Raw genomic sequence first — 15013 nt, 5'->3', positions numbered from 1 at the left:
ATGGTTGGGGTGTCATTAAATAGGAGAACCCGAGGATTACATACCCAATAATCAAGCTGTACATTATTTGATACGTTTCTTATTGCGCTTGTCGGACATCACTGCTTCTTATTTTTTGTTACACGAGACGATCAAACCAGCTCTCGGAACGAGTCGGTGCACTTCCACATCACTTAGTGCCGTCTTAATGGCTGTGTAAAGATGAAAGAGTGGGAAGTTGAACGGAAAGCATGGAGAGAGAGAGAGAGAGAAGGGATGACGGGATCAGAAAAGGGGGGGAGGGGCAAGAAGCAGGACAATCTGATTGACCTCCCGGGCTAATCGACTTGCCTGTGTGTCTTATGTGTGTGCGTGTTGACATCATCCCCGAGCACATGGTGGGAAGAAAGTCGTCTTCGGCGAGAGAGGCGGCACGGTCGGGACGCAAGCGGACAACATGGTCCCCAGGCTGGCTTTCTACCTTCACCTCAGGTAAGTCACACTTGGTTCAACCATTTTGGAGCGTCATTGGTCACTAAATGTTTACCATATTTTGCCATAAGTTACAAAGGTGGCATATTTTCATGGGTTCAAATTCTTCCTCCTAAAGAAGGAAACGGAACCTAGCGTCGCATGTTGAGGTGTGATGCGCTTTGGTTTTGTTCTGGTCATTTTGGCTTTGGTTTGCAGTGTCCTTTAAAACTGGGGTGATTTCTTTACTCTTTACCTAATGTGGATGCAAACAACCACCAGTTATCTTTCACTTTGTAACCTCACATAAACGTTTTTTTCTTTTCACTGTAATGACCAATGTCTGTTTACGTTGCGTCGTTAAGGTTGAGAAATACATTTTAATAAATGTCAGTACTGGACACTTACTGTAAATGAATTCCTAAAGCTTTTTAATTATATTGGTCAAGTAGTCTAAGAAGAAAATGAATATAATCAGTGAGAACATCGATGTAACTCACTGTTGGTAATGTTCGTATTTGTTGTCTTTTGAAAACAATTCAAGTAAACACGTTCACACTAACAAACAAAAAATATGAAAAATGATTAAACTTACATTTTATATTGAAAAGTAGGCTTGGGTTTTTTCCTTCTCGTCAAATCTTGAGAAATCCGAGGTGACCTAAATGCGTAAATGTGTAAACCACGTGATCCATCCCAGAGCGTTCATTGGACAAGATGTGTTTGGTGCGGAAGTAAATGCGTACAAAAAAAGTTTACTGCCAAGCAGTTAAAGTTGAGGAATTTTTCCTCTCTCTGTGGAACGTATTTCTTAATTGTGTAGTAATACAACATAACTTATCATTTGCTGACTCAAATGTTGAGAATAAAAGCGCTGTCCCCGTTCGATCAGTGTCCAACCGCGGCCTGCAGAGGTCGCTGTAACTTTTCAAACTTGTCCCTTTGCGCTTCCAGCCAATAGCGCGCCACGCTGTTCCCCCGGCGAGCCAGCCCCTGCGCTCAATAACGTCCAGCCCACGTCTCGGTGACACACTTATATTCTAGCGCAAGACGAAGACGGGAAGGGAAAAGTTTAAGCGCAAGATGCGTCGGTAGCGACTAGCGGCCGACGGCGTACACTCGCGATGGAGGGCCAAGCGGACGTCATGTTGTTCGTCAAATAGATCCGAGAGGCAGCTGCAGGGGGGCGAAACATGAGTCGGCAGCCGGAGTCCCAGGGAGTGGTCTTGACGGGTTACCACAGCAACGCGGAACTCTTGGCCCAGCCCGGACTGTCTATCGCGTGTCCTCCGAGTCAGGAGCACGACCCGCAGGCCACCAGGTGGGACTTGTGCTCTCTTTCTTCTCCTTAACTGTAGCGCCGTGTTACCGCTGGTAGAACACCAGCAGCATCATTAGTGAGTCATCCGGCTACAAGTTGTCCTGTCCCCGCCCACTGCTTCGGGCTATGCGTTTCCTTTGAACCTTCATAATCAGCAACTTTTGTAATAGTTGTCATGTGCTCAGTTAGGTTAGCTGCAATAGTTCCAAGAATCCAAAACTCATTGAATAATGTGAAAGAGGGTCATTTCGGTGGCATCTTTGTCGAGAAGTTCTGGGTTCGAATCTTGGCTTAGGCCGTTCTCATTGAAATATCCCCAGCTGTGAGAGTGATCATGCATGAATCAATGGCCGACCGTTTCCTCATGAGATATTCCTAATGAAGAAACCATTGAGCATTACAGCAAGTCTCAATTATCTTAAGGAGGCCCGGGTCCAAGGTCAGCTGTTAAGCTGTTAAATGAGTAACTACCAGTCGGCAGATTTGTGACGTACGTTGATTCAGAAAAGTGTTTCGAGGCAACCTAGGCCTCTAAAATCACGTGAGACCTCAGATCAGTGAGCAGCATTTAACTTTGACTGCCAGACGTTTTCAGAAAGCCGTGGGTGCCAGCCGATTTAAGCATTTTGACTGATCTTTCAAGGTCCACAGAAAATTATGTGTTTGGACTATGGAAACACACATACTACCAAATGAAAGATTGGACTCTCATCTTTCATCAGAAAAAAAAAAGTTTGTTTCTACCTTATTCCCTTTTTGAGTAATCAACAATAGAAAATGGTTAGTTTCACCTCAGTTTTGAAACAAACGTCTTTTAACGTCTTTGGCACTCCTCCATAGGATTTTACTAAACGTTATTTAACGTTTTTGGCAGTCAAAGAGTTAAGATAGGCTGTTACACATGTTGATTGGCGAAAACTCCACACGCTCTAAATTTAAACTTGTGAAAACGTACTAACTTTTAAAAGTATTCCATAGTGCTTGATCTCAATCGCAGTTTTTCCATTTAAGAGACAAAGCATGCTTGCTTCAAGTTTTCTCGTCACCCCCAGTTGATGTTTACAGCCAAACTGTCACATATAACACAAAAAATAATGAAACATTGTGCGTAACAACACTAAAATGTTTAACCAAACCACATCATTTTGTCTAATGGAAGTTAGCTAGCTTAAAACAAACCTAAATTGCCATAGAAGATACCAGAAACTAGTATCGATGTTACAGTAATTATAAGCCATAGCCATAAAACAATAGATGGGAAAAAAATCTAATCTAGCGAGGAACAGAGAACACAACACATGCGTATGGACCCATAAAACGGTTTCTTTCTTCATCCATTCATTCATTGGTGAATGCATGCTTGTGTTCTGCTTTTCCCTTTGTTGTTGCCACGGCTCATTGTTTACGTCGCACGACGACGCTTACAATCAAGAGGAGCGCAACATTAGTCTAACGCCGCTAATTTGTCACACAGGAACTCAAATCGTATCGAAACGACACGTAATGTTTACACGCACTCAGCGCAGAGATGGCTTTGTGATTGTGTGGGCGTACGTGTGTGTGTGTGCGTGGAACTGCCGTGCGCTCATCTCCGAGCGAAAGTCCAAGTGGCGACGAATGACCACGCCCGCTTTTCAGTGAGTGTTGACACGGTGTCAAAGTTGTAGATCGCCATTAGATGAATTGTTTTAAGAGCGCTGCAATTTGACTACATTCAAATACAACTTCCATTACTTGGAATTGAACCTAATTAATGTCATTGCCTACACATGAAGTATTATTTACTGTGTCAAAATGACTGCTGTGGGAAAAAAAAAATAAACCCAACAAAGCTAGCCCCAGTTTTGTACATGTATGCGAGCGCACGTGTTCCAGATGGCTCGTCCCACTAACCAGCAAAAAAAAAAAAAAAACACAGCATCACATTACAGCCTGCCTTTTGTCTTGCCACCCACAGCAGTGTGTGCGTACATGGGTGTGCATGCGTGTGCATCCTATTTTTGTGGTCATTGTTTCCCTTTGAAATGACAGACGGGCAGAAAATTGCGGATGTCCGACAACACGCCAGGAAGTTGACGTTCATCTTTTGGTAATAATAACTTTGGCATGTAATGGAAATAGAGCAAATTACAGAAGTGTAGTAAGCAGAAAAAAATGCATGCAATTGACCCCCCCCCCCCAATAAAAACAACTTCAAATTTCTCCTTCATTTTATAATATCCTTAAATAATTTGTTAATAATAATAATTTGTTGACTAGGATGACTTGATTCTGGAAAAAAAGAAACATTTACATGCAGCCATAACAACCAGGATAAAGTTAGCTTCTTTTCCTATTTAGAAACAATTTTGTTGCCCTATTGTAGCTTCTTTAGGATGTGAAAATGTGAGTTTTTCAGCAAACAGCAACAGGAAAATGGATTGGGTTTGTTGTAACCACCGCATCAGATTCCGCCCGTGTGTGTGGTCTTGTTTTTGTTACATATTGGGGCCAACATTCCAGTTGTGGGGCCCACCCGTCCACGTGGGGCCATTTTGCTGGGCCCCACAAGTTTAAACCTCTTTTTGAGAGTCAAGACTTGGTTTTTAGAGTTAAGGTTTGAATTGGGGGGTAGGCAATCATTTTTGATGGTTGGGGCAATGGGCTAGGAAATGCATTATGTCCATGACATGGCCCCACAAAGATAGTAAAGCAAGCGTGTGTGTGTGTGTGTTGCAAAAAGAAAAACAGAGACGGTCTGTCTTTGAGAAAGGGCAGCTGACACCTGTTGATATGAATGGAAGCGACACACGCGCAAGTCGTAACAACCAGTTTCATGAGCTGGTGCTGGTTTCCCTAATATTCGGACCCGTCAGCTGGCGCGCGTGCGTCCCTCTTTGGTCGTCTCCAACCGCATTGCAGACCACAGCGGCCGTCTACAAACACGCACTCGGGCCGCGGCCGGCCTCTGTGCTGCGTGTCGTGCCTCACTTCCTGTTTGCGCCTCACGGAGCGCTCGGGTGATAAAAGGTGGGATAATGAGCGCATTTCAAAATAGTACATTGTGTCCCTTTTGGCGTCACATAAATTCACAAGGGTGCTAATGTTCCCTCGGTGAAAAGAGGCCCTATTGTCTTTGACCATCACGTCATCAACAACAAGAAGTGTGTAGTGTTGTGTGAATGAGCCTTTTTTTTTAATGGACAGGAAACAAAACAATACAAAAATGAAGGGAAAAATACAAAAACGGAAGTCGTACGTCACGTGGTACAAGAAGGCTTATTTAATATGCTAAAAAAATGTGCTAACTATCGTTTCCAAAAACATTTTCACAAGCTATGAGTGATGCTATAAATGACACCATGAGCTAGCTAGCTACGCAGCAGTACACACTTAGCTTGTTGGCTAGCTCGTTGTTATTGTACCAAAGCACTGCAGCGATCCATTGGGGAAAAACAACAACAACAACCTGAAGCTAACCTATTTTCTCTCACTCTTCTCAAATAAACATCCAGACTTTCAATCTCGAGGCGTCGTAATGGACCACGGCTCCCGCAGAATGAAGCATTCAAGAGTGTGAACAGATTTGGCTTGAAACTATTTCAACACTTTTAGTTGGTTAATAATGTGCAAAAATAGTCTTAAATTTTATTTGTGGGGGAAAATATGAAATTGACCATATTTGGTCAATAATCGGTTAGGAAACAACCATAAATTCACTCAAATGATCAATTATTATTATTAAGTTGTTTTTGTCATTTAAAGCCGACAATTGATGTGGTCTGCTGGTGCTGTGCGTTAGCAACAAGTGTCGCCGTTTTGTTTGGGTGGCGAATTTGAATTCACTTCCTTGTGTACAAACCCGCACGTGTGTTTACGTGCTTTTTTTTGTAAGTGTGCTAATGTCCGATTTATGGCCCTGTCAAACATTTATTTGTTCTATTTTTGATGAAGTTCAATGATTAACTCCCACTGTTTGCTCATGTGCCGCCTGCCAGGTGGAACCACTTCCCTGGTCAACAAATCTCACATGAAGCATTTTTGTCATTCCTCGCAGATGAGCGCGCCGGTGTAGAGCTAGCCGTGCGTTGCGGCCGGGGGAACGGGACCGAAAAATGGATTTTATATCAATGATGTAGTCGGAAGAGGTGGGAGGGAGAAGCTTGATAGGAGGTCGGGAGAAGTAAGCGAGGCGGGGAAAAATCCGTCAAAGGCTGAAGAAGAGTCGAGGTGAAGGCGGTGCATGATGACAGGAGGGGCCAGACCGTTGCTTTGGGTTCAACTGTAGGTACAAATGAGAACAAAATGAGATGGCAGAAGTGTTTTGGATGTGTGCTTGTTGGCTTGTGTGGCTATGCTAATGCTAACGTCATAGTTGAACTTCAAAGAACTAAGGTTGTTCTGCTCGGATTGTTTTTAGCAACATCAGTTGTGCTATTTTTCAAAGATTTCCATGCTCTTAATTCAAAGACGAGTGCAGGTCTCAGCAGGGCGATGAGGTCAGGAACCGGGTTATAGCTGATGGGTAGTTTGAAGAATTGATTCATGAACAAAACTAATCCCTTCATCTTGAAATATTGCAGAAGATCACGAGTGATGCTAATAACGCTTGAAAAATCGTAACAAGCCGAGAGGCCTGCCTGTAGCTCGTCTCCCCTCCCACACACACCTACACACACCCCCAGAGCTAAGGCAGCCATCTTGCTTTTTAAACCTTTTCCCAGAAGGAAGTGCACACATCTAAATGTAATAGCCATACCTGGCCAGTGGGGGGCATACAAAATACATACATCGATTACTACGCTTACCAACACAAAATAAGTGGTTGTTATTTCTAAATCAACCACCAAAAATTGTACACTCCCCAAAAAAGTTGGGTAAAAAAAAAATCAAATTTGAGCCAAAAATGGACCGATTCGGGCCAATTTGACCCAACTTTATGAAATTGTTGTTGTTGGGCTTTTTAAACCCGATTTTGGGGTTATTTCGGGGGTTTGTTTCGAGTGTAACAACAAAAAAATGTTATTACCTCAAATGTTGCTAAATGAATAAATCATACTGTTAAATTTGAACAGCTGGACTGGACAAAACTGAAAAGCATATGGAGGTTATCTGGCATTCTATTGTGCCCATGAACCTTTACAAAGCCGCAATCTTCTATTAGACGTGAAGGCCCCTGCCATAACTGTGCTATTAAACCAGGTGCAAAGTTTAAACAAAAGGGACTTTCGGTCCTGAGATCACAAGCGACAGTTTGACCTCCTTAATCGGCACGAATATTGTAGTTGTGACGAGTTGCTCAAGTCCGGCCCCCGCAACTTTCTGTGTCCCTGCAGCCGAAGGACGGGCCACTACAGCGTCCAGCAGAATCACAGCACACTTCCTGGTGACAACCCCAGCGCGGAGAGCCAGCGGCCCAGGCCCTCCGTCTGCTCCAACCCTGGCTCCAGCCCCAGACACAGTCCCAAAACCAGGCTGCGACCGGGGCTGCCATGTCAGCGCTGCAACTCCCAGGTTTACTCTCACTCCATTTCACCACAACTGTGTCCTCCAGTTAGCATTACAGCTAGCTTCAAACTTGTAGCCAGTCAGTCGGCCTTTTTTTAAAGTGGAAGTCAACCTTAAACTTTTCTTGACAAAATGTTATATGTAGAGGTGGCAAATCAAGGTCCAGAAAGTAAAAACCCTGCCACAGTTTGGCTTTAGCCCCAGGTGCTAGTTAGCTAGCTCCCTAGCTAGCTCTCCTGGTGCTTGTTTACTGGCTAGCGAGCTAGCACGAGTGGCTAAAGCCAAACTGTGGCACAGTTTTTACTTTCTGGACCTGGATTTGCCATCTCTGGTTAAATGTGACCTCACATGACATTCTGATTAATACTACATTTGTGGAATATGAGTTATGAAGCAAAATCCACCATTTTGCCACTTCGGCTGAAGATGACCTCACAGTTGCTCAGGCAACAGCCAATCAGAGCTCACCTGTTTTCTGAAGCTGTGCTGTGATTGGTTGTTACGTCAGACTTGAGCAACATTCGTGTCATCTTAACTCGATAGCAAGTGGCAAAAATGGCCGCCTCCTGTGATGGACAAAAACGGCAAAAGACTTTGCTGCTTAAACTCATATTCCACTAACGCAATGTTAACCAGAATACCATATTTAGAGGAAGCAAGGGAACGGAGTTATCTGAGGAGAATAGACAAAAGAAAATCTGCTAGTCTCCAACTCAATTTTTAAACTGAGGGCAACCACTGGAAAAAAAAAAAAAAAAAAAAAGAAGAATGGATGCATGTTCTTTGAAGTCTTTGTGAAAACTTTTCACAGGACTCCCTGGATGAGTTGGAGATGGATGACTACTGGAAGGAGGTGGAGAACATCAGCCGCTCTGCAGAGAAGGGGGGAGGCGAGGGTGGAAATGACGAAGAGGAGCAGCCGAAACCCCCCTACGGTGGGACCCATGCTCAGCTACTGTTGTTTATTTTGGCACTTTTATGAGGGTTATGATATGATATGATATATGCATACTTCCTGATTAGTCCCTACTTCCTCTTACTGCATTTGTATGTTGCTCCTCTGCTCATTTTTCAAACGTGGATCCATGTGAAATTTCATGACAGCTTTAAATGACCTCATTTGTCTTTTCCAGAGGGTGAGCAGGAGGAAGCGTGGCTGACGGAGGCGGGACTAGCGCGCCTGTTTGATGGTTCGCTGGCGGCCGAGCAGGAGCAGGTGCCAATCAATCATCTCTCCCTCATTCAATGTGCAGCGCTCATTTACTTAATTGCGCTTAATTGACAGGAAGAGGACAGTGCCGCGTTCCTGTCCACGCTGACCCGAGCTCAAGCGGCGGCGGTGGAGCGGCGCCTGACCTCGCTACAGCAGACGCTGCGGCGGCGCAACCGGCAGCACCTGCCCGACGTCCGGGATATATTTAGACTGCCCGAAAAGGTTGGAACACGTTGGCTAATACACACTGGATCGGATCTCATTCATATTAATATTAGGCCTGTCAAAATGATTGCGTTCATTTAAAATTTAACGCCACTAATTTTTTTAACGTACAATTACTTGGAAAGCCTGTACTGGGGTTATTACTTTCGCTACGCAGCAGACACATCCACGTCAAAATTTAGCAGTAATAAATTTAATAATAATAAATATATTTGTGGAGACTGGGGTCAAGTTGTATTTTACAATTTTAAATGTGCAGAATTTCACAAATGATTTCATGTTAAAGATGAGATAGCTCTTAATGTGAAAAGAAAAATGCACTGAGCTTTCACCAATGTCTTACAAATGCAATTATGCCATCTCGTGGCAGAAAAATGACCAACACAAGTCAATATCACGCTCATTTTTTACAGTACAGTACATCTTTTTAATTTTAACTCAATTTTATGAATCATTATGAAATTACTGTATCAATGTCTAAAAAAATTCAGCCATATTTCTATTAGTTTAACTTTTTGTTCACTTTTACGTTAAAGGATGAAAACAGAGGGGAACAAATTGTACATTTAGTATAGATATAAAATTTGCGATTAATTACAATTTAAAAAAAATTCAAACGCTTGACACCCCTAATTAATATTTTAAAAAAATAAAAATGAGGCTTGGAATTGATCCTTGTGGCACACCCCCGGTAACGTGTAATAAGTAAATGAATAGATTTTAATGCAGCAATAATGGTCCCCAAAAAAATGCCCAGAAACCTTTATCCAACTTACGCAAACATAACTTTGCTGAGTTTGCACTTTGCGCTACTTCTCCAAACGTTTTGCGAGTCATTCCTCGACAACCACCCGCTCTCCAGCTCACCCGCAACGCTCATGATGATAAAAAAATAAAAATAAAAATGGATGGCTGATTGTTTACAATTCGTGATTTACTGTAAAGTGCTTCCAGTGAAACGCTTATAAAAGCCTGTCTTAAGTTGTGCACTCATTAACAGGACAGTTAATATATAAACATAACGAGTGGGCACTGTTGAACATTTTGAGCAGGATTCTACATTTTGTCATGCAGCAGGACAAAGAGCCATGTGAGGTCCAAGAGGGAAGTGAGAGCGCACCAAGCGACGCCAGCTCAGCCGGTAACACGCGCACTAATGCATTACCGTCATTACTCAGCTGCACGCTAAAATGTTCCACGCCTGCTCCCACAGCCGCACAAGCCTTAATGTGATTGCTTTTAACTCAGTGGAAAATTCTGAAGTTGTTAGTAAAACATTTCAGATTTAACTGCACTTCAGGGAAATACTCGTAAACATGTTTTTACAGCGTGACTTATGTGGTAATGTTCCCTGACAGAACCGGAGACGGTCATGAATGTGGAGGTGGCGTTCTCGGAGCAGGCGCTCACTTACAGGGATAACAAGCCTCTCCTCGCGGTCCAAACGAGTCCCAACTCGCCGGATGATAAGTTGCCGGTGAGACAAGTGCTCTTTTAGTGCCGCCGCTTTAGCTGCCACTGATAATACATGCGCTTAACCTGAACGGCTGCACAGTATTTCACTTAGAAGTACAGGAAGTCATATGGAGATTTAAAATGGAGAAACAGTGCCATCTAGTGGTTGATACCAGTATTGCAGATAAGAAACATGGTTAAAGTGGAAAGAAAAATATATATATAAAATATACAGTATATTTAAAATAATATATGTTTTATCATCGTTTCTAGAACTTCAAGCTACTCAAAGATAAAACCGGTCAGACCAGAGTCGAACATCTGTCTCCGCCAGATATGAAAAAGGTAAGTACCCCCCCCCCCCCCCCCCAAAAAAAAAAAGAAACACACCCATAATTGAATCCATCTCGTCATGGTCATCTCGTCTTATCTCGTTCTATCAGGTCCGCAGGCTCGCTCTGGTAGAGATGACGGCGCTTTTCGACACGGCCGGCATCGATCTGAAAGCACACAAGGCTGTCAAAGTGAAGACGAATGGTGGGTGCGCAAGCGCAAATTTAGATTTTTCACAAAGACAATAGGAAGGAAGGGACGTAAAAAAAAAAAGAGAGAGAGTAAAAATTGACTTCTTTTTTTTTTTTACATATGTATTTTATTTTTGGATAGAATATCCTTCAAATCAATTCATAATTAAATAAAAAATATATAATTAAATATTCAGAAAATGTCAAGTCCGAATATTTAAGTTGTCAGAAAAAGACAGACAAAAGGTATATAAAAAAGTTGTTTTTTTTAATACCTAAAATGACCATAAAGTGTTCAAAAAGGAAGAAGAAAAGCAGAAAATGACCATAATATGTCCATTAAATTGCCAAAAATGTCAGAAATTTGACAGTAAGGCAGAAAAGTCTAAAAATGTATGAAAAATTACAGCAACAGAAAATCCAAAAACTGATGACGAAAGGTAGAAGAAAATTAATTAATTAGCTCTTTCTTGGGCCTTCAGTACATTAGACTAACACAATATATATATTTTTTTAGAAAGCGGTTTGTTTGGGGTTCCCCTCACCACTTTACTCGATCAGGACCAGCGGAGGGCGGCCGGGACCAAAGTGCCTTTCGTCTTGCAGAGGGTGAGTGAGCAACGCCGCCTCCTTAATCCAACATTGCCGACGACATCTACGAGCGCATGTTGGGGAACGCGTTCTCTCGTCCGCAGCTCATCAGTCACATCGAGGAGGAAGGGTTAGACACGGAGGGCCTGCTCAGGATCCCTGGCGCCGCCACAAGAGTCAAGGTAGGCGATTTTAGAGTTGACGCTTTACAAGCGGCCAGCCGGCGCGGGGGGGGCAGGGGTTCGTAACTAACTTGTCGGGCGCTCAGTCTCTGTGCCAGGAGCTGGAGTCGTGCTTCTACGAGGGCACGTTCCCGTGGCAACAGCTGAAGCAGCACGACGCCGCCAGCCTCCTCAAGTTGTTCATCAGGGAGCTGCCGCACCCCCTGCTGACCGTCGAGTACCTCAACGCATTCATCGCCGTCAACAGTACGCGCATTGGGAAATATTCAGGACAGAAATGCGGATGTTTACATTGTCCATTTTGGTTGATTTTTACAGGAATTATTAATTAATTAATTAACTTTTTTTTTTTTTTTTTTAAATAAAAGCGATAATACAACATCTTCAAATTGAATCTTTTTGGCTTTTAAATATTGTTTGTTTTTGTTTTCAGAGTTGCCCACAAAGAAGCAGCAGTTGCAAGCTTTGAACCTGCTGGTCCTGTTGCTCCCCGAGGCCAATCGGGATAGTTTGAAGGTAAAAACGTTTCATTTATTTTAAAAGGAGGATAAAGAATTAAAAGCATACTTTGTTTCCACACTGTGGTTCAAATCACACTTGTTTCGGGGGAGTGGTGACAGTTGTTACCATGACAACCAAAGCAAACAATGGCATGAATCACACACTATCGCCAACTTTGCAGCTCTAGTTACTAAAAAAATTATAAAATAAGCAACAAATGTAGCAATTTTTTTTTGTTTGTGTTACAGAAGACTTTCTTTTCCAGGCTCAACAAATGTCACATCTGCTTGTTTAATTTAATTTAATTTATTTATTTTAGTTGTAGTGAATACTTTTTTTTCCCAGGCTCAACAAATATCATATCTCTTTGTTTTGTTTTTTAAATTTATTTAAATTATTTTTTTTTTGTGTTACTGAAGACATTTTTTTTCAGGCTCAACAAATATCACAACTGCTTGTTTATTTTTAATTATTATTATTATTATTACTGTGCTACTAAAGACTTTTTTTCCCAGGCTCAACAAATATCACGTCTCCTTGTTTTTTTATTTATCTATTTTAATGATTTTTTTTTTTGTGTTACTCAAGACTTCTTCAGGCTCAACAAATATCACATCTCCTTGTTTTTATTTATTTTTATTAATATTTTTTTTTGTGTTACTGAAGACTTTTTTTCCAGGCTCAACAAATATTATATCTCCTTGTTTTTTTTGTTTTTTAATTTATTTTAATTAATATTTTTTTTGTGTTACTGAATACTTTTTTTCAGGCTCAACAAATATCACACTTGTTTATTTTTTGTTGTTGTTTTTTATTTATCTATTTAAATTAATTTTTTTTGTGTTACTGAAGACATATTTTTTTTCAGGCTCAACAAATATCACAACTGCTTGTTTTTTTTAATTATTATTATTATTATTGTGCTACTAAAGACTTTTTTTTCCCAGGCTCAACATATATCACATCTCCTTGTTTTTATTTATTTTTATTAATATTTTTTTTGTATTACTGAAGACTTTTTTCCAGGCTCAACAAATATTATATCTCCTTGTTTTTTTTGTTTTTTAATTTATTTTAATTAAAAAAAAATTTTGGTCTTACTGAATACATTTTTTCAGGCTCAACAAATATCACACTTGTTTGTTTTTTGTTGTTGTTTTTTATTTATCTATTTAAATTATTTTTTTTGTGTTACTGAAGACTTTTTTTCAGGCTCAACAAATATCACATCTGCTTGTTTCCAAAAAAAATTTTTTTTAATTAATATGTTTTTTAGTGTTACTGAAGCCTTTTTTTTTTCAGGATCAACAAATATCACATCTGCTTGTTTTCCGCCCCCCATCAGGCCCTCGTGGAGTTCTTCCAGCGCGTGATCGAGCACCAGGCCAAGAACAAAATGACCCTGAACAACGTCTCGGTCGTCATGGCGCCCAACATCTTCATGTTCAAGGGCTGTCGCTCAAAAGTCACGGAGCAGCAGGAGTTCTCCATGGCGACCGGCACCGCCAACATCGTGCGGCTGCTCATCAGATACCAGAACCTCCTGTGGCCTGTAAGACTCCAAAACACCTTCAGCGGCGTGTCAGACCACTTGAATGGAATGTTTTTGTTTGTTTGTGTTTTTAGATCCCCAAGTTCATCCTGACGCAGGTCCGACAGCAGAACATGGAGAGCCAGCGCAAGCAGAACAAAGAGCGAGCCATGCGGAAGCTGCTGAAGAAGATCACCACCGACAAACCGCCGGACCGAGTTGCCCCGGAGGTATTTTACGCCACAAAATGTCATGCCAGTTATAATGAGTATGAATTTAAATGAAATTGAATGTAAAGACGTTTTTTTTTTTGAGGCCGTTTCTTGTTTTCCAAGCAGGAGAGCTCGCAGGGATTCATCCGCGTCCAGGCGCCGCAGTTCAGCAAAGTGTCGATGGCCGTCCAGCTCACCGAAGACCTGCAGGCGGCCGACGTGCTCACGCGCTTTCTCAGCCAGGACAGGTCTTGGTTGGCTCTCATTTGGATGCCAAAACCAGCAAGATGACGTCACTCACGGCAACTTTGTTTGTGTCTGCGCAGTTCGGTGGCAGTGAAGCCAGAGGACTTGTGTCTCTATGAAATCGGTGGAAACATCAGTAAGTTCCGACTGCTGTCGTACTAGTGTTTACACGCGATTGAATTTGAAGCTCCAGCATATCTTCATTTTCTATTTTATTCCCTTCCCTCCAGTCAAAGTGTTTCCTTCTTATCTTCTCCTTTTGCAGAGGAGAGGCGACTGGATGGGGAGACCTTCATGAAGGATCTCTTCCAGCTCAACCCCACGGCCGAATGGGTCATCAAATCGGCGCAGTGATCGGATCCACTCCATGCATAAAGTTCTACAACCAGACGTCCGCTATCTGGTTGTATCAGAATTAGGAATCCTACCCTAAAGCCTTTAAACCACTTGAAGTGTTTATACCTTGTGCGTTTATTTGATCAAAATGACAATTTGCTAATATTCATATTTAAGCGTCTTTATAACCACTAGTTGTACTCTCTCGGATCTCCTGAATGTTACTCAGAGAGTTGTGGCTGGTTTGAGGTTATGACCTGCTCAACCAACAGTGAGCTTTAACCACCTACCCCCCAAAAAAATGTCTCTACAAATGGTTTACTCCACAAATAATGTAATCCCACGTTCTGTGTTGTTCTTGCTTGTTCGGCTGCCTTACCCTTCAGACTGCATACAAAGTGGCTGCATCACAGTTTTTGTTTTTTTTTGTCATACTTTGATTGTGTACAGTTTTAACCGGATGCTGCTTTTCAAAGCTGTCATGTTCGCAATGATGGAACTAAGCCTTGTATTATTTTATTTACTGTGATTTTAGAAAATATATATAAACTTTTCAAATGACCACTACTACTGCATGTAAATAAACATATACAGTAGTTAAGTACTTTTTGTATGTTTTTTTTCATTTTATTTTATATACTGTTTTTTGACTGCTGTGCTTTCCTTCCCGATGACCTTATCTGGCAGAAGTTCAATTTGTTAAATAATTTATTTTGAAATGGCTTCATTGTGACGTCAC

At 41.7% G+C, this 15013-nt stretch overlaps 1 protein-coding gene across 3 annotated transcripts; it reads left to right on the top strand.

The window, feature by feature from the left end:
• The first annotated feature begins 40 nt into the window (after positions 1-40).
• On the top strand, positions 41-14878 carry arhgap18 (Rho GTPase activating protein 18). 3 transcript variants are annotated; one of them, XM_077552256.1, is made up of 18 exons: positions 41-471; positions 7087-7264; positions 8070-8193; positions 8392-8474; positions 8544-8693; positions 9771-9837; positions 10055-10173; positions 10425-10496; positions 10595-10688; positions 11193-11284; positions 11371-11448; positions 11535-11694; positions 11882-11964; positions 13295-13501; positions 13576-13710; positions 13816-13940; positions 14019-14074; positions 14204-14878. In XM_077552256.1, exons 1-18 carry the CDS (start codon positions 437-439, stop codon positions 14290-14292), a joined length of 1947 nt encoding a protein of 648 aa, XP_077408382.1. In that variant the 5' UTR covers positions 41-436; the 3' UTR covers positions 14293-14878. The 3 variants fall into 3 exon arrangements, with proteins under 3 accessions (XP_077408382.1, XP_077408380.1, XP_077408381.1); XM_077552254.1 differs by lacking the exon at positions 41-471 and adding an exon at positions 1426-1771; XM_077552255.1 differs by lacking the exon at positions 41-471 and adding an exon at positions 1427-1771 and having other exon boundaries at positions 13819-13940.
• Positions 14879-15013: the final 135 nt, after the last annotated feature.

The sequence above is a fragment of the Vanacampus margaritifer genome, chromosome 19 (genome assembly GCF_051991255.1).
Source record: "Vanacampus margaritifer isolate UIUO_Vmar chromosome 19, RoL_Vmar_1.0, whole genome shotgun sequence".
Lineage (NCBI taxonomy): Eukaryota > Metazoa > Chordata > Actinopteri > Syngnathiformes > Syngnathidae > Vanacampus > Vanacampus margaritifer.
The sequence above is the reverse complement of the archived record's forward strand: the minus strand, read 5'-3'. Positions and strand labels throughout refer to the sequence as shown.